This window comes from Stegostoma tigrinum, chromosome 4, assembly GCF_030684315.1.
Source record: "Stegostoma tigrinum isolate sSteTig4 chromosome 4, sSteTig4.hap1, whole genome shotgun sequence".
Taxonomy (NCBI): domain Eukaryota; kingdom Metazoa; phylum Chordata; class Chondrichthyes; order Orectolobiformes; family Stegostomatidae; genus Stegostoma; species Stegostoma tigrinum.
Window position 1 is genome coordinate 93,856,431 of NC_081357.1, and position 20,494 is coordinate 93,876,924.

Here is a 20,494-nt window from a genome sequence, read left to right on the forward strand (position 1 = left end):
AGATCTTAACATATATACCTTACGTGATTGCAATTTCTGCTCATCCCACAAGCTACTAAATGCTGACTACAATGGGCACAATTTGGAGCCTGCACCCAGAACTTGCTGAGTCCTTGCTGCTCACCTGCCAATGTATCTGCAGCTAAGTCCTCAGTCAAAGCTAAGGAGAAGGAGATGAACAAGTAACAACAGGAAATTTGTATTAGGGAGGAGCTAGGCAGTGTTAATTGGGAGGAACTGTTATTGGGCAAGTTCACATTCGACATGTGGGAGTTGTTTAAAGACCTGCTGATGAGAGTTCAGCATATTCTAGTAAATGGAAGGGCAGGGTTGGCAAAGTAAGGGACCCTTGGATAACGAGGGAGGTTGTGAATTTGGCCCAAAAGGCAAAATGAAGCATAGTAAGGTTTAGGAAGCCAAAATTGGACAAGGCCCATGAGGAACATAAAAGCAGGGAATTAGGAGACCAAGAAGGGGCCATGAAATTACCTTGACAAATTGGGTTTAACAGAATCCCAAGGCATTCTTTGCGTACATTAAAAACAAGAGGATAACTAATGAGAAGCTAGGACCACTTGAAGATAAAGGAGGGAACTTGTGCTTGGAGGCAGAGGATGCGAGTGAGATCCTAAATGAGTACTCTGCATCAGTATTCACTCAGGGAAAGGATATAGAAGATAGTGAGATTTGTGTGGAGCATAGTAATATGTTAGGACATTTTGAGTTCTAGAAAGAAGTAGCATTGGTTCTCTTAAAGAGCATTAATGTGGATAATTCCTCAGGGCGCAATGGTATCTATACCAGTTTATTGGGAGAAGCAAGAGAGGAGATGCTGGGGCCTTGACCAAGATATTTGCATCTGCATTAGCCACTGGAGAGGGCCCAGAGGACTGGTGAGTAGTTAATGTCACTTCTCTGTTCAAGAAGGGAAATACGGATAATCTAGGAAACTATAGACCAGTGAGTTTCACAACAGTGGTTGGGAAGCTATTGGAGAGAATTCTTTGGGATAGGATTTACATGCATTAGGAAAAGCATGCCCTAATTAAGACAGTCAGCATGACTTTGTGTGAGGCAGGTCATATCTTACTCACTTGATTGAATTTTGTGGAAGTGATGAAGGTGATCGATGTGGGTAGAGCAGTGGATGTTGTTTACATAGATTTTAGTAAGGCTTTTGACAAAGTCCATCACAGTAGGCTCATCCAGAAGATAAGGATGCATGGGACCCACTGTGATTTGGATGTGTGGATTCAGAATTGGCTTGCAATAGAAGGCAGAGGGTAGTGATAGAAGGGTATTTTTTTGGTTGGAGGTCCATGACTACTGGTCTGTAGGCCTCTATGCTGGGACCTCTGCGGTTAGTGACATATATCAATGACTTGAATGAAAATGTAGATGGGTGAGTTAGTAAGTTTGCAGATGACACAAAGATCACTGAAGTTGTTTATAGTTTAAAAGGTTGTCAAAGGATATAGTGAGATATACATCAGTTGCAGATATGGGCAGAGAAATGGCAGTTTAATCCAGGTAGGTGTGAGGTGCTGTACTTTGGTAGATGAAAAGTATACAGTTTATGGCAGGACCCTGAAGAGCAATGATGTACACAAGGATCCCTAAGTTCCCTGAAAGTTGCCACACAAGTAGATAGAGTGGTGAAGAACACTTATGGCATGGTTGCTTTCATTGGTCGGGGAACTGAGTGCAACAGCCAGGATGTCATGTTGCATCTTTAGTGAGGCTGTACTTGAAGCCTGTGTTCATCTCTGGTTGCCATATTACAGGCAGCATGAGGAGGCTTTGGAGAGGGTGCAAAAGAGGTTTACCAGGATGCTGCCTGGATTAGAGGGTATGAGCCAGAAGGAGAGGCTGGAAAATCTTGGGTTGTTTTCTCAGCAACAGTGCAGACTAAGGCGAGACTCAATAGAAGTCTATAAAATTGTGAGATGCATAGAATAGGGTTGACAGCCAGAATCTTTTTCCCAGGGTTGAAATGTCTAAAACTCGGGAGCATGCATTTAAAGTGAGAGGGGTAAATGTGAGGGACAAGTTTATTTTTATACGGAGAGTGGTAGGAGTTTGGAATGCACTACCACAGATGGTGGTGGACGCAGATAGAATAGGGGCATTTAACAGACTTTTAGATAAGCATGTGAATGTGCAAGGAATGAGGGCATATAGACCAAGGACAGGCAGAAGGGATTAGTTTAATTTGGCTCATGTGCAGCACAACATCTTGGGCCAAAGGGCCTGTTCCTGTTCTATATGTTCTAAATGGATGTATGTACCTAAATATATAGCACTAAAATTCAACATGGGAAAACCTCCCATTACAAAACAGAAGGCAAAAAATAACTTGGTATTACAGAATTCAAGTATTGGTGAGAACAAAAGGGACAGGCTTTCGCTTTATAATTTGGTTTCTTGCATTTCTCCTGCTGGTATCAGCTATGACTCCATTGTCACCTCTGAACCACAAGGTCCCCATTTCACAGACCCACTTCAGGGCTTGAGCATATACAAAACCAAGGCGGACACTCTTGTGCAGTGCTGGGCAAGTACTGAATTGTCAGGTATGCTCTCATTTGCATAAGATGTTAAACTAAGGCTATATCTGCCTGTCCAGGTAAATGTAGATCTTAGGGCACTACTTTGAAGAAGAGCAAGGGAGTTATTTCTGGTGTACTGGTGAATATCTACTCTTTACTAAATATAACAAATCAAATATCACAGCAGGTGGAATGTAGGAAGGAACTCTGTGCAATGACAAGAATAAGGGACACAAGTGCTAAACGAATTGAGCTGTGCGCTGACATGTTTCCTAATTCATGTGGACTTCATCCTAGGATTTGTTTTTTTAAAAAGTAGCTAATGAAATAGTAGATGCATTGCTGTTAATTTTACAAAAGGTCTAGATTCAGGAAAAGTGATAATGGGAACTGCAGATGCTGGAGAATCCCAGATAACTAAGTGTGGAGCTGGATGAACACAGCAGGCCAAGCAGCATCTCAGGAGCACAAAAGCTGACATTTCGGGCCTAGACCCTTCATCAGAGAGGGGGATGGGGAGAGGGAACTGGAATAAATAGGGAGAGAGGGGGAGGCGAACGAAGACGGCTTGAGGTGGAAGGAAGGGATGGGTGAGAGGAAGAACAGGTTAGGGAAGCAGAGTCAGGCTGGGCTGGTTTTGGGATGCATTGGGGGGAGGGGACGAGATGGGCTGGTTTTGTGATGCAGTGGGTGGAGGGGAAGAACTGGGCTGGTTTTGGGATGCGGTGGGGGAAGGGGAGATTTTGAAGCTTGTGAAGTCCACATTGTTACTATTGGACTGCAGGGTTCCCAAGCAGAATATGAGTTGCTGTTCCTGCAACCTTTGGGTGTCATCTTTGTGGCACTGCAGGAGGCCCAGGATGGACAAGTCGTCTAAGGAATGGGAGGGGGTGTTGAAATGGTTCGCGACTGGGAGGTGCAGTTGTTTGTTGCGAACCGAGCAGAGGTGTTCTGCAAAGCGGTCCCCAAGCCTCCGCTTGGTTTCCCCAATGTACAGGAAGCCACACTGGGTACAATGGATACAATATACCACATTGGCAGATGTGGAGGTGAACATCTGCTTGATATGGAAGGTCATCTTGGGGCCTGGGATGGGGGTGAGGGAGGAGGTGTGGGGGCAAGTGTAGCACTTCCTGCGGTTGCAGGGGAAGGTGCCGGGTGTGGTGGGGTTGAAGGGGAGTGTGGAGCGGACAAGGGAGTCGCGGAGAGAGTGGTCTCTCCGGAAGGCAGGCAAGGGTGGGGATGGAAAAATAGCTTGGGTGGTGGGGTCGGAGTGTAGATGGCGGAAGTGTCGGAGGCTGATACATTGTATCCGGAGGTTGGTGGAGTGGTATGTGAGAACGAGGGGGATCCTCTGGGGGCAGTTGTGGCAGGGGCGGGGTGTGAGGGATGTACCTCAAGCTGCACCTCCATTTCCTACCTACCACCTCATCCTGCCTCCTTGATCTGTCCATCTTCCCTGGACTGACCTATCCCCTCCCTACCTCCTCACCTATACTCTCCTCTCTACCTATCTTGTTTTCTCTCCATCTTCGGTCCACCTCCCCCTCTCTCCCTATTTATTCCAGTTCCCTCTCCCCATCCCCCTCTCTGATTAAGGGTCTAGGCCCGAAACGTCAGCTTTTGTGCTCCTGAGATGCTGCTTGGCCTGCTGTGTTCATCCAGCTCCACACTTTGTTATCTTAGATTCAGGAAAAGACTGGATATTTATAAACCCTCTATTCAAGCAGAGAGGGAGGCAGAAAACAGGAAACTATAGGCCAGTTAGTTTGGTGTCTGTCATAGAGAAGATGTTAGATTCGATCATTAAAAAGATTGTAGTTGTTGACTAGAAAAATTCAAGGTAATCAGGAAGAGTTGGCATTGTTTTGTGAAAGGAAAATCATGTTTAATTTATTGAAGTTCTTTGAATGAATCATAAGCACAGTGGTAAAGAGAAGGCTGTACGTGTAATGTACTTGGATTTCCAGAAGGGGTTTAATATGGTGCCACATCAAAGATTATTATGAAAGATAAAAGTTCACAGTGTAGGGGGTAACATATCAGCATGGATAGGAGATTGGCTGGTAGTAAATAGAGTGTGCATGAATGGGTCTTTTCTGATAGGCAGGGTATGACAAGTGGAGGACTGCAGGGTCTCAGTGTGCTACAATTTACATCAATGGCTTATATTAAAAAAGAAGGTGGTAGCTTAAATGCAAATGTCATGTCTCAGTTGTTCAGGGCACTGGTGAGACCACTCTTGAATACTGTGTACAGTTTTGGTCTCCTTCTTTAGAGAATGATTTGGCGTTTCAGAAAAGGTTTACTGGACTGATTGAGGCCTTGTCTTATGATAGTGGGTTAGGCAGGCTGGGCTTGTTTCACTGGAGTTCAGAATAGGGAGGCATCATTTGACTGAAGTGTATAAAATCTTAAATAGTCTTGACAAGGTGGACATGGAAAGGATGTTTCCTCCAAGGGTCAGTCTAGAACTAGGGGGCATTGTTTTAAAATTAGGAATTGTCCTTTTAGGACTGGGTTGAGGAGAACATTATTTTTATGTTAAAGGGTCGTACAAATGTAGAACTCTGCACCTCAGATGACACTAGAGGTGGGATTAATTGTTTTTAAGGCAAAGGCATACAGAATCTTGTCAGGCAAGGGAATCAAAGGGAACGTGGAATTTGAAACATAGACGAGCCACAATCTTACTGAATGGCGAAACAGACTGAAGTGGCCATGTAGTCTGCTTCTGTACCTATTATGAATGTTTATATGTACAAAAATAGTCAATTTTATCATTATTACATTGTGGACCACATTTGTAAATGTTGTTGAAATACAGATATCAATCTGTGATGCCAACACAACCAAAGTAATAGAAGGAGCTGAGTGAAAGATGGGAAGCTTTTCCAGCATGTTTGTATTTTTAGCAATACTCAACACCATTGGTAATTAACTCACTTCTAGTGAAGATAGTATTTAAAATATCCTGCAGCTCATAAGCACTGATCACCAGATCCTGAAAAAGAAGAGGATTTAAAATTAGATTTAATCATTCAACATCATATCACAACTGTACATCTTGAAAAGGATCTTTAGTTCATTTTATCACATGGAACTACACCACACATTCAGGCCATTCAGCGCAACTGCTCTATACTGATGTTTATGATCTGCACTTACTCATTCCCATCATTCTTCTTTTAACTGTACTGGCAAACCAAAAGGCACATAGCCACCTCCTTCTGTGAACATTAAGAAGTAAGACGAAAGGGAATGACCAAAACTATTGAGTACTTTTTCAATACCTGGTTGACTTTGAGCAGGACCTTTGAAATCTACATGCAGGTCAGGATTTGGCTGGGAACAACCTATCCATGTTCTCATTCCAGAACCTCCACGCGTTCTCGCTGTGGAATATACCTGCATTCTTCCTTTAGAACCTCCCCATGTTCTCACTCTGAAAGCTCCCATGCCCCACTCTTAGAACTCCTGTGTTCTCACTCTTGAACCTCTCATGTTCTCATTCATGAACCGTTCATATTTTCACTCCCCAACCTGCAGCATTCTCATTCCTGAATCACTATTTTCTTACTCCCAAAGCTCATGTGTTATCACTTCTTGCCATGTTCCTGTAAATTTATCCTGTGCTCAGTACCACAATGAGATTATTTGATAAATGATACCACTCACCTTCCCTGAGATCTGTTCAAACATTGAGCGGAACTGCTTTTCCTCTTGACTTTCTTCCTGGGGGTTAGTTGTTGCTTTGGGAGGCTACAGAAACAAGTTTCCTTTCAGATTCCAACGTGAAAAAAATCATGTCTTAGGACTTTACAAGTATTAATGTAATTTTCCTCCAGACCAATAACTGTACAAACTAACCAGTGGAGAGGGATCCATATTGGGATCATTGTACATATTTTTAGGTATCAGCTGTAGCTCAGGGGTCAGAAGTCTAAGTTCAAGACTCACTTCAAAGTCTTGAGCACAAAACCCAAAAGGACACTCCAGTGCAAATTGAGGGAGTGTCACTGTAGCGCAGACGCTATCTACCAAATGAAATGTTAAACAGAAGCACATTTCTATGTAAAAAATCACCATGATGTATTGGAAGAAAAGCTGGGGAGTTTGTTCCAGTTGTTATTTATTAATCAAGCACCAGCAGTTAAGATGGATCAAAGCTGGGCTATAAACCACATTGAGACAACCTGAGGCAGTGAAGGGTACTTCATAAATGGAAGTTCTTTCTTTCCCACACATTTCTAGATTTGTGACTAGGTAAAGAGGGATGATCGAGATTAACCCTTGGTAGTGAACAATTTGACCACTGAATAAGCTCCATGCCAGAATAAGGTTAAAAGAAAATGAGGCTGTGGACGAATATTGCTTACAAGCCATTCACAACCCAACAAAGACAGGAAGGCATAGACCACTGCCAGTCCACGAATGAGTAATTGGCTCTAAAGTGAACGTAGATGCATTTCACACAGTTTCAATAATGAGAGTTAAAATCCAGACATATTTTTTGATGGATAACAATCAAGTAACAACTAGGAAGTGCAAACTCCACAAAATCACCACCTCCTGAGATTCCCTCATCTTAGATCTTCAGCAGATTTTCTCTACACGAAAGTCTGGAAGGCAGGTCAAATGAGGAAAGGTTCAGGGAGCTAGGGCTTTTCTCATTGGAGTGAAGAAGGATGTGAGGTGACTTGCTAGAGGTGTACAAGATGATGAGAGGCACAGATAGAGTGGTTAGACAGAAACTTTTTCCCAGGGCAGAAATGACTATTACAAGGGGGCATAATTTTAAAGTGACTGGAGGAAGGTACAGGGGAGATATCAGAGGTAGGTTTTTTTACACAGACATTGGTGGGTGCATGGAATGCGCTGACAGCAGTGGTAGTGGAGTCAGGTACATTAGGGACTTTTAAGCGACTCTTGGATAGGCACATGGATGATAGTAAAATGAAGGGTATACAGGGTAGTTTGACCTTAGTGCAGGATGATAGATCAGCACAATATCAGGGGCCAAAGGCCTGTACTGTGCTGTACTGTTCTATGTTCTTTGAAATCAAGGTATGACTGAAGGCACTGGTTACTGCAAAGTCTCCGGGAATACCTCCAAATGTTTTAACACCTCTTGTTTCATGTGAAAGATTTTCTGTCAAAGATTGGGGGTTTGGGAACCATTGAGGGAGGGAGCTGGGTTGGGGTGTGGACAAAGACATTGGTGGATGAGCTGGGATCTGGGACGAATAGCTTTGATTGTTGAACTGGGGACGTGGACAAGAGGTGGAAACTTCAGTTGTTCAGAAACTTCAATTCTGATGTCAGCTTTAAGATACAGACACATGTACGAACGCACAAAATTTCCCCCAGGGCAGGGGAATCCCGAACTAGACCGCATAGATTTAGGGTCAGAGGGGAAAGATTCAAAAGAATCCCGAGGAGCAACTTTTTTGCACAGAAGTGGTGTGAATGTGGAATGCAGGTAAGAAAATGCATGGAACAAATTGACTTTCGCTATTGACTATAGTTTCTGCTAGAGAAAGTGATAGAGGTGGGTACAATTACAACATTTAAAGGACATTTGGACAAATTCATGAATAGAAAAGGTTTAATGGAATATGGGTAAAACATTTGGGTAATTGGGACCAGTTCAGTTTGGGAAACCTGGTCAATATGGATGAATTGGTCCGAAGGATCTGTTTCTGTGCTGTGTGACTCTAAGTAGATCATTTGGCCCCTCGAGCCTGCTCTGCTATTCAATAAGATCTTGGCTGATCTGGTTGTGTTTTGAATTCCGAGTTCCACATTCCTATCCATCCCGATAACCTTTGACTCCCTTGCCCACCAAGAGCCTATCTACCTCTGCCTTTGATAATACTGCCTCCACTGTTTTCTGAAGCAGCGGGATCTGAAGTCACACCACTCTTTCAGGAAGAAAAGAACTTCTCCTAAAAGGTGACCCTAATTTTAAAAGTACTGACCCCTTGTTCTCAACTCACCTATAACAGGACATTGTTCCAATCAAGGTTAATGCAGCTTCAGAGAAGCTAGTCAATGACTAACAACTAACACCCATGGTGATTCCTGAGATGCTGCTTTAAACATTGTAAATTCCTTTTTCAAATGTTCACCCAATTCAAGTATTGAGCTGAACATCGAGCTATTTGCAGGCCTTTTTGCAGTAGCAGTTGAGCCTCAGAAAGATGTCCATCTGGATACCCTCATCATAAATAAAAGACTATGATTTAAATGTTTCTTTCGGTTTCTGAAATCAGACTGAGCTCCAGTGCAGACATTGCAGCCTCACTACCCCAAAGTCTCAGCTTGCAATCTGGCTGGGACCTGTCACCAATAGTTTGAAAAGCCATGGGCTACAGCTCATGACAATCGTGCTGAAGATCTGAGCTCCAGAATTAGCTGTACCCAACCTATAGCTACAACACAGGCATTTACCTGACAATGTGGGAAATTGACTAGCCAAGCTCTACCCACAAAAAAACAGGACGAATCCACCTTGACCCATTATTGCCCTATCAGTTCTGGTCATCAGGAAAATGACGTAAGAAGTTGTCGACATTGCTAGAAAGTAACACTTACAAAGGAGTAACATGTTCATTGACACTTAGCTTGAGTTCTGCCAGGGCCACTCGGCTCCTGACTTCATTGCAGTCTTGGTTCAAACGTGGATTTGAAAATGAAACCCAAATCCCAAAGGTGAGTGATTGCTCTTGACATCAAGGTAACAATTGATTGAGTACAACATCAAGAAATCCATGTAAAACTGGAATCACTAGGAATCAGGCGGCATCTCAAAGCTGACACGTAATTATAAGGCCCAAATATTAGGATTGCATAGGAATATTCTTCATTAATGTGGATGAGAGCAGGTCTAGCAAACTCAAGAAACTCAACACCACCCAGGCTAAAGCAGCCCATGTACGTCTCACCTCATCCATCACCTTAAACATTCACTCCATCGCTGATGCACAGTGGCACTAGCAATATGCACAAGACACTGTGCAGTTTATAAAGCATCCTTCAAAAGCACCTTCCAAACCTATGACCTCTGTCACCTGGAAGAGCAATGGCAGCAAATACATGGAAACACCTTCACCTGCAAAATCTCCTGGCTACACTCACCACCCTGACTTGGAAATGCATCACTGATCCTTCAAGAGGACTGAGTCAAATCCTCATAATGGCATTATAGGTTTACCTACACTATATAGACTGCAGCAGTTCCACTGATGACACAACACAGCCTTTTCAAAAGCCTCTAGGGACAGACAAAAAATTCTGTCCTTGTCATTAAGCCCACATCCCAAAATCACAGTTCACTTGGGTTGACCTGTCACCCAACCCTTGGTTGTCCTCCTTGGTTCCTTTATCTATTAAACGTTGCCTTGCAAAAATCCTCCAATGTCAATGATCTTTTCTTCTTTTAACTCTGTTGCTGCTGAAGAAGAAAACCTGAATAGGAAGATGGGAAGAGGAGTTTATACCTAATGAATCTGAGCTACTCACTAGGGATTTATTTTTGACTGAGAGTACCCAGCATAAATATCAGCAGTTCCATGGGACTGTCAACCATTCAATCACTTCACAAATCAGGAATTTAAGTGATGAGATCAGTTCAGAGACCTTTATATCTGCATTTCTTAATTCCTTCTGTGGAATAAAATCACTGTTGTAGGAGCAGCAATACGTCCATTACAGACTGTGCTATCAGTGCAGAGTGCAAACTAACACTGCTGACAATAATTTGCCTAGAGTGACACTGAACATTTTCTCCAAAGTGAAATTAAAAACACTCACCTCTGGTAGATCAGCGCCAACTTTATCCCCCATTTCACTGCAGATAAAAGATAAGTATTACCAAGTGCATAACTACTTTGCGTTAAATGTCACATATGTGAACGCTATAAGGGAGGTGAGAGTGTAAACTGGCCTACACTTGGATAGTTGATGAACAGAAGAGAGTTGGGAGTGATGTTGATGGTTAGAACGGTAGTTGGAGGGGTGGTTAGTTACGAGGTTTGTGAGAGTTGAAGGGGTGGATGGTGATGGTTGGATGGAAGGGGAAATAATATTTGACTTGCATATTATGAACTGAGTGGAGAACTTTTCTCCATGCAGTATTTTCATTGACCTAAGCAGGAAATGGAAACAACTGCAAGTACAACAATTAGAAGAAAATTGTATAAATACTTGGAAAAAAATGCAGATAAGAAAATGCATGGAACAAATTGACTATAGCTGTGACAGACACATTTGACCGAATGACTTTCTCCTGTATGATTCAAAATCAGCAGCAACTTGCTTTTCTTCTTACAGGGACTTAGCTTTCTTCTCTGAAAAAAGTCGAATGAGAAAATCAGCCTCTTCTTCCGGTTGAAAAGTTGTAGGAACAATAACATAGTCTCCTGGTGGAAGCTTAAACCTTTTGGAGTTCTCCCGTATGTTAATGTATGTGTCACTTTTTGCTTTTGAAGCATGAAATCGGAAGAACTCTTTTGGCAGATGATCAATGCCACTTTCAGCCTGGAAAACAAATTTTGTCCTTCAGCCTCATCATAGCAATATGGTACTCATTGCACAGCAATGACAAATATCATGGCAAAAATAACATTTAATCATATGAGGTTCATTCTTCTAATATTCTAAGTCGACATTAAAGCTCAATCCTCTATTACCCCAAATGTTCCATTTAACTCCCTCTTATAGTATTCTAATCATGCCACTGAAGTCCAACCTTCTAGTACCTCAAATGTCTGACTGAAATCCATCATTTCAATGCTCTATCTATCACCTTAAAGTTCATTCTACTAATTCCCAGCTCTCCTAATGAAGCTCATCAGCCTAGCACCGAATTTCCCATTGAAGCCCATCTTCTGGTACCCAAACCTCTTGTCTGAACCCTGTATAAGAGACAGCACTGTTCAGGTAGCATCCTCGGCTAAATATCAGAATATTGTGCATTCAATTCTGAATCGGGAGACTTGTACAAATTTTGCTACATTCACCCTTTAATGTTTAACAAATGGACTAACTGAAAAGTAATTGAGTTTCTTGTCTAAGATTTCTGAATTCTGTGACTTTGTATTTATAAATCAGAATTAAAACATACAACACACCTCATAAACAGCAAACCCAATGGTCAGCAAATCAGCTCCTTCTTTCCGTAGTTTGCGTCTATTTTTTTGCATGACAGCAACCATAATTGTGCATTCATCTTTGCCATCATCTTGCTGTTCATCAGCTTCCAATAGCTTTACTTTATATTGTGGATTGATCCAGAAAGTGTCTGCACACAAACAGTCATTGTACATTAAAACTTCCAAATTTATTCTTTGGTAAACAATTTCCAAGCTATTGCATGTTTTAACTAATATAAGGGCAGAATCATTTAGTTTTAGTGCCTCCTCTTGTTTATGAAGGAAGAATAACCATGTATTTACATAGTGCTTTTCACAATCTCAGAATATCCCAAGGCACTGCACAGTCAGTTATGTTTGTTTGTTTGTAACAAGCTTGTTTAAGGTATAGTTTAGATCAAGTAGTGTTTAAGGCAGGAGTTATTAACATATCAACTGATAGCTGGCTATGAGTAGCACATATTAATATTTGAAAATAACCAATAGATGACAGAATTCAAATCGTAGAATTGATTTCCTGCCACAACCTAGCTAACTAGATTGCCAGAACTGATTGCTGCCAACCCCAACACCAAATCCTAGGGCTGGCAGCAGAGAGCAGTGACATACATCGTCTGCAGAGGCACTACAGAAACTTGTAAATATTCTTTCACATGTACCTTTCAAACCTGTGACCACCATCACCCATTCTGGTATTAGTTGACACCAGAAAGACTCAACTAGCCCTGTCATTAGTGTACCATTTCTATAACACAGTAAGCTTGCCTCATAGGCACCAAATTGCAGCTGGAAAAATAATCCACCCTTATTAAAATCATGAGTGTAGAGGCAAATTCAGCCAAGAAAACACAAAAACTCATAGTATCCATGAAGAGTGGGAGAACGATTATTGGTTTTGTTGTACAAAAGAAAAGTCTGTTTAATTTGTAGTCACAGCTACAGTCAGAAAAGAAAACAGCAATGTCAAGAGGCATTTTGCAAATGCACACAGCCATTTTGAGAGAGCTTTTCCTACAGGAAGCAGTCTGAGGTAATCAAAAATAAGTGAATTAATAAGTGTATTGCAAAAACAATCAGGCATATGTATTTCCAGGTGTAAGGCAAGTAGCTATGGTATTGGAGAAACCATAGGCATGTCTCCTGGCTAGAGAGAGGGTGAGAGAGCAAGAACACTATTCTGCATCAAGCATGGGACTCAACAAAGAGTTAACCTATGTGAAGTAATGTTACCCCTCCAGATTATCAACTTCACATAACTAGGGCTAAAGATAGGTCTTTAAGCTGCAGGCTAGGTTCAGTTGCATGGAAAATTAGAAAATCGAAGGTAAAGGAGAATGTGGGCTTGCAGGTTAGTGACAGGGCTGATTATTACCTGAAAATTAAAGGCGGGGACAGAATGTGTGAATGTCAAACTGTACCAAGGACATTGTACATAAATGTGTAGGGAAATTTGAAAATAGAACAAACTTAAAACCTTTGTAACTTAAAGCATGGATCATTTAGAATAAGGTAGATAAACTGACAGATAAATAAATATGATCTCCAAAGCCATTATGGAAACACTGTTACAAAGAGATCAAAACTGGGAACTTAACATTCAGGGAAATTTGACCTTTCAGAGAGACAGGAAAGATGGAAAAGGTGGTGGTGTAGTACTATTAATAAGAGATGAAACAAGGACAGTTGTGAAATGCTATCAAGGCTCAGATGATATAGAGTTGATTGGGTGGAAATAAAAAAAACAGCAAGGGAACAAAGACAATGGTAGGACTAGTGTACAGACTACTCTATGGTAAGGCGATAATAAACAAATAACAAGAACGTGTAAAATGAACAAAGCAATTATTATGGGTGACGTTAATCTTCATGTTGATTAGATTAATCAAACTGGAAAGAGTATCTATGACAAAAAAATTCATTGAGTGCTTTAGGGATAGTTTCCCAGAGCTTATATATCAAGGAGTCAATCAGGGCACAAGCTATCTTAGATCTGGTAATGGGTAATGAAGTAGGTTTAATAAGTGACCTCAGAATAAAGGATCCCTAGAAAATAGTGAGCACAACAAGATAGAATTTAATATTCAGTTCTAGAGCGAGAAACTTGGGTCAGAAACAACTGTGGTTTAACTTAAATAAAGGGAATGACAAATAAGATGAGGATAGAGTTTGCTGAAGTGCACTGGGTAGATAATTAGCAGGAATGACAATAAGCAAGGTGGTTGACATTTAAGGAAGTAATTCAACACTCAGCAAAAATATATTAAGGAGGAAAGATTCTAAGATGGGGATAAACTAACCACGGTTATCCAAGGAAGTTAAGCAGATATTAATTTGAAAGTAAAAGCATATAGGAAGCAAAAGTCAGCATTGGCCTAAAGACTGGAATAAATTCAGAATCCATTAAAGGAGTAACTAAAAAGATAATAAAGACAGAGAAAGTAAACTATGAGGTCAAACTAACAGAGAATTTAAAAGTTGACAATGACAGCTTCTTTAAATATATAAAAAGGAAGAGAGATGTCAAAGTGAACATAGGCCCCTTAGAAAATGAATCTGGGGAGACAGATTTTGGGAACAAGAAAAGGTTGGAGCAGCTAAACTGATATTTTGCATCAGTCTGTACCATGGAAGATACTTCAAACATGCCATTAATTCTAGAAAATACAGGGCAGGAATAAGGTGCCATCACAATCGCTAGAGAAATAGTATTAGACAAATTAACAGGGCTAAAAGCAGCCAAGTCCCTTGGCCCTGTTGGCTTGCATCCTAGGATCTAAAAGATGTAGCTACAGAGACATTAGATGCGTTAGTTGTCATTTTCCATGAATCATTGCTTTCGGGAGAAGTACCAGAGATCGGAAAACTGACAATGTGACCTCCTATTCAAAAAAGGGAGGCAAAAAGCAGGTAACAATAGCCTAATATCTATTGTTTGAAAAGCATTAGAACCAATCATCAAGGAAATAATAACAGAACATTTGTAAAATCATAGCCTAATTAAGCTTCTTCAAATTCATTCATTTCTCAAGGAAGTCTTTTTAGAGTGGATAAAGGGGAATCAGTAGATCTGTCATACTTGGATTTTCAGAAGGCACTTGATACTGTACCTCACAAAAAGTTGTCATTAGATAAGAGCGCACAGTGTTGAAGAAAGTATATTAGCAAGGACAGAGAATTGGGAGGAAACAGCGAATGGGAGAAAGGGGTTCTTTTTCAAATTGGCATCTGTGATCAGTAGAGTTTCAGGGATAAGTGATGGGACCACAACTGATGACAATGTATATTAGTGAATTGTAGGAAGGAAGTGAATGTATTGTAGCCAAATTTGCATACGACACACAAGTAGGTGAAAAGGCAGTTTGTGAGACGGATACAACCAGTTTAATGGAAAATAATGATAGGTTGGTAAATAGACAAAAAGTTGGCAATTGGAGTAAAATGTGAGAAATGCAAAGTTGGTCATTTTGAAAGGGACAACAAAAGAACAGAATATTATTTAAATGGAAGAAAACTACAGAAAGCTGCAACACAAAGGGAGTTGTGCATGAAATACAGAGAGCTAACATCCTTCTGCAGCAGGGTATTGGGAAGGCTAATGGAACATCAGCCCTTATTTCAAGGGGGTTGAAGTATAAGTAAAGGGAAGTCTTACTGCTACCGTAGAAGGTGCTTTTGAGGCCATATCCAAGGAGATTTGGTCCCCTTACTTAAAGAAATACATTATTTCTTTGGAGGCAGTTCAGAGAAGGTACATTAGGTTGATCGCCAGAATGAGGGAATTGTCTTATGAGCAAGAGGCTAAACAGGTTGGAATGCTACTCACTCGAGTTTAGAAAAATGCGACGTGATATCATTAAAACATATTGGATTCTTAATGGGCTTGATAGGGTAAATGCTGAGAGGATATTTCCCCTCATGGGAGAATCTAGGATCAGAGGACATAGTCTCACAATAAAGGGATGACAATTTAAGACTGTGATGAGGAGGAATTTCTCCTTTTAGTGGTTTGAGGGTCTTTGGAGCTCCATGCCATGGAGACTGTGTGGGCAAAGTCCTTGTGCATATTTAAGGTTGACATAGACAGTTTCTTGATCAGTGTGGGAATCAAGGATTTTGGGAAAAGTGCAGGAAAGTGGACAAGCTGGAAGTTGGATCATCTATGATCCTGTGGAATGGCAGAGGGTCAAGAGGCCAAACAACCCACTCCTGTTCCCATTTCTTATGGTCTTGAGGACAAAGATACTGAGATAACATTGGAGAATAATAAAACAGGGTGTTGGTACTACAATGTGTGCGTTCAACAATCTAATACTTCAGGATCATAAGTTATGGAAGAAAGTTAAAAGTCAGTAACAAATAGATACTGACCTAGTTTTAACAAAAATAGAAATTGCTGGAAAAACACAGCAGGTCTGGCAGCATCTATAGAGAGAAGTCATAGTTAATGTTTCAGGTCCAGTGACCCTTCTTCAGAACAGAACTATCCGAGATGTGCTTGTTTGTGCAAGATAATCAAATTAAGGGGAAGAACACAGCATCTCTAAGTTAGACTCTTTAGCTCCCATTGAGCTGATACACCAGAATCTCTCTCTCACCATGTCCAAGGGCAATTAAGAGTCAGCCACACTGCTGCAGGACTAAGTCACAAGTAGATGGGATAAGGATGGCAGATTCCCTTCCCGAAAGGATGCCAGTGAACCAGACAGGTTTCATGACAATGGTTACATTTAGGCTAGACCTTAATTCCAGTTTTTATTGAATTCAAATTTCACCATCTGCTACAGAGGAATTCAAACTCAGCCCCCAAGAACATTAGCCTGGTGTTCTGGAATTACCAGCCTAGTGGCATTAACCCCAAAACCCCACCTTCCTGAAGATAAAGCCTACAGACAATGGGACAAATAAAATGTCTATTTATCCTTCAACCATGCATTTATTTAAGTCACATAGAAAAGCAAAGATTCCCAAACATTTCCAGCTGGAGATGAGGAACCTTCATTGTACTGAATGTGAAAAACAATATCACAGGGAGCACTGAGGCACATAGCATGAATATATTTAAGAGGACGCAAAATAAACAGAAGAGGGAAAAAGAAAGAGGAAGGTAAACTGATAGACTGAGTTGAAGAGGGGTGGGAGAAGTGCTGATGTATACTTGATGAAATTGTCTTCACCTACTGCAGCTTTTTGTAAGTTTCAAGTACCTAAGAAATTTCTGCAGCCTCCAGCTGTACAGCCTTTGGTCCAAGACCCTTCGAAAATAGTCACCTCCCATTTGTGTAAAGCATCCTCATCCAGGGAGTCCGGAGTAAGATTACAGACTTCCACTTTATCGTAATGTCTCTTAAAATCTTCAAATGACATCCTATGAAAAATGGGAGAAAATGCAAGTATAAGTGATTCAACATTGCTATGCATTGACTGGAAGAGCATCGGAAGCAGATTCAATAAAAATTTCTAAAAATAATTGGTAAATATTAAAAATAAAACTAAGGCTTTGGGTTAGAACAGGAAGAGTGGCATTAATTAGATAGCCCGTTCTTAGGGCTGTGAAATCATCGCTGCACTGGAAAAATAGTATGTTAAAGCAATGAGAATATTAGAAGAGAGTTGTTTAAACTATCATCACTGGTGTAATTTCTGCAAATTATTTGCAAATTACCAAATTCCCTGGATGATATCACGAAAGTGCACATCAAGATATAGGAATCTTGGAGGTTGATGCAATAAATATTTCAGTCACACACATTAATAGGAGGTCTGCAAAACAAGGACAGTAGAAATTGCAACACAACAGGAGCTTGTTTAGCCTATGCTGCCTGTGTATGTAGCTTTCTACTCTCATCCAATATTTCACTCTAAGAGCTTAGCTCAAAGGACGTGGAGCTTGGGGGCTGTCATGGGAAAAGGGACAGTATGGATTAGCTGAGATAACATGGTGTGAAGTTGGATGAACACAGCAGGCCAAGCAGCATCAGAGGAGCAGGAAAGTTTGACATTTTGGGTTGGGATCCTTCTTCTTCCTGCTCCTCTGATGCTGCTTGGCCTGCTGCGTTCATCCAGCTTCACACTGTGTTATCTCAGATTCTCCAGCATCGGCAGTTCCTACAATCTCAGTATGGATTATCTAGTGTTTTCGAACTATTCCTGGGAGCATTCAGCAAGCCTTCTCATTTCCCATAGGCCTACTCTGTCCTGACTTCCTTGTTCTACAGCGTTTCTTTTCAAATGCCATATCAGACGACTGAGGATGGAGATGAGTTGACATTTTTTCACCCAGACAGTGGTGAGCCTGTGGAATTGATTAGCACAGGAAGTAGCTGATGCTAAAACACTGAATGTATTCAAGAGGAGGCTAGATATAGCACTTGGGGCAAATGGGATCAAAGCTTATGAAGAGAAAGCAAGATTAGGCTATTGAACTGGATGATCAGCCATGATCGTGAAGAATGGCAGAGCAGGCTTGAAAGGCTGAATGGCCTCCTCCTGCTCCTATCTTCTATGTTTCTATGAAATTCCCTATCAGTAGACTGCCTCAACAGTAATAGGTCATTCTTAACTCTGGACTATGCTGATTCTCATTTTTTTGTGCATCCACAATTTCCCCCTGTGCTTTCAGCAGTCTGTGCCCTAAGCCCTAAAAATTTCACTCTAGAATTCTCCGCCTCGCTACCCCACTCACGTCCTTAAAGCTTAGAACCTCCTTGAACACAATTTTGATCATGTGTTCTAATATCTCCTCCTGTGGCCCAGTGTCAAATTTCACCTGACGACACCCCTAAGAAGCACTCTGGAACGTTTTACTCAGTTAAATGTGCTATATAAATGCAGGTTGTTGTTGTCGTCGTTCTATTGATCTGCAAGGTGAAAATATTCTTCTAATTTATTTCATCATTAGTCCTCAGCATGTTGCCAACATGCCAACTAACAAGAGAATCACATTGCTATTTATCATCGGAAAATTTCAGAATTATGAAAATTTGTACTGATTCTCCCTTAACCTTCTTTGTTCCACTCACTTTTCTGCTAATGGCCTAATGAAATTCTGATGTCCCCTTTCCATGGCTGCCATAAGTTTCCTATAACAAAGTGACCAGAAGTCCAACAGAGTTACATGGATGTCTTGTATGAATTCAACATAGGTTTCCTTGAAGAAATAGGAATAGGAGTTGGCCCTTCAGCCCTTCAAGCCTGTTTTACCATTCAATGAGCTCATAACTGATCTTCTACTTCAATGCCATTTTCCTGCATTATCCCTATATCCCTTGATGGTTTCAACATCTAGAAATCTTATCGATTTCTGCATGAACATTTTCAACAACTGAGCCTCCGTAGCTCTCAGAAACATAGAGTTCAAAAAATTCACCAGGTTCCTCCTCACCCCAGTCCAAGCTGACCTGCCCTTTATTCTGAAGCTGTGTTCCCTGGTTCTAGGTAGTTCCTACCTCCACCCCACCCCACCCTCCAGATAAGGGAAACATCTTTCCTTTGTTGACTTTGTCAATGCCTGTCAGAATTGTTATGCATTTGAATGAGGTCACTTTTCACTCTTCTAAATTCCAGAGAATTAAATTCCATTTTACTTAATCTTTCCTTACAGAACAATCCCTCCATCCCAGGAATTAGATCAGCAAACTCTAGTATTGCCTCTATGAATAATATGTAGATCTGTAAGTAAAGAGTTACTCAAAAGTGTAACGATTTTCAGGTTTAGTCCTAGAGTCCTCCTTGCAGTTCTGGTCATAGTTTTAGAGTCATTGAATGATACTGCATGGAAACAGACCCTTCGGTCCAACCAGTCCATGCCGACCGTAATCTCAAACTAAACTGTCCCACCTGCCTGCACTTGCCCCACATCCCTCCAAACATTTGTTATTTATGTACTTATCTAAATGTCTTTTAAATGTTGTAACTCCACCCCATCCACCACTTCCTCTGGAAGTTCATTCCACACACGAACTATTCTTTGTATAAAAAAGTTGCCCCTCATGTTTTTTTCAAACACTTTTCCTCTTGCCTTATGCCCCCTGGTCTTAGTATCCCCCACCCCACGGAAAAGACACCTGCCATTCACCTTATCTATGGCCCTCATTATTTTATAAACCTCTATAAGGTCACCCATCAACATTCTACGCTCCAGTAGAAAAAGTTCCAACCTATCCAGCCTCTCCATATCACTCAATCCTCTAGTCCTGGCAATATACAGGTAATTTTTTTCTGAAATGTCTCCAACTTAATAACATCTTCCTTACAACAGGGCGACCCAAACTGGATACAATAGTCCAGAAGAGGCCTTACCAATGTTCTGTATAACATTATGTCCCAACTCCTGTACTCGAAGATCTAAGCAATGAAGGCAAATGTACTAAAGATGTGATTGCACCTGGGGACATCCACTGAAGGATGTTATGGATGAATTGTAGTTATGGAGAAAGACTGGACAGGTTAGCATTATTTTCTTGAAACCAACAAAGCTGAGCGGAAATCTAATTGCATGAAATTATGGAATGGGTATAGGTTGATGAATTCTAATAATAAAAATGACAAAATATACCACTGCTCATGAGATGAATACTTCAGACAATTTCCAATCTTCAAAAAGATAAAGGAAATTCAACAAGTTTCTTATACATTAGCAATACCTTACCAAAACTCGCCATCATCTTTGGCAATATTGTTCAGCCTCCGATAATCACTTGCATCCACTGTCTTCCATTCAGGAGAGCTGCAAAACAGGGAAGGGAAGTTAGCTACAGTCTCACCTTATTCCTAACCATTCCAGGCTGTATA

The 20,494-nt window shown here is 41.0% G+C and overlaps 1 protein-coding gene across 1 annotated transcript in view; it reads right to left on the bottom strand.

Moving 5' to 3' along the window:
• capn9 (calpain 9) overlaps positions 1 to 20,494 on the bottom strand; it is a 77,079-nt gene that overhangs the window by 15,366 nt on the left and 41,219 nt on the right. Inside the window, exons 8-14 of the mRNA XM_059645535.1 lie at positions 20,352 to 20,429; positions 16,909 to 17,069; positions 11,684 to 11,853; positions 10,882 to 11,090; positions 10,365 to 10,401; positions 6,228 to 6,311; positions 5,496 to 5,553 (exon numbers count right to left, since the gene is read on the bottom strand). Of these exons, the coding sequence (XP_059501518.1) occupies positions 5,496 to 5,553; positions 6,228 to 6,311; positions 10,365 to 10,401; positions 10,882 to 11,090; positions 11,684 to 11,853; positions 16,909 to 17,069; positions 20,352 to 20,429 (797 nt within the window). The remainder of the gene's footprint in view (positions 1 to 5,495; positions 5,554 to 6,227; positions 6,312 to 10,364; positions 10,402 to 10,881; positions 11,091 to 11,683; positions 11,854 to 16,908; positions 17,070 to 20,351; positions 20,430 to 20,494) is intronic.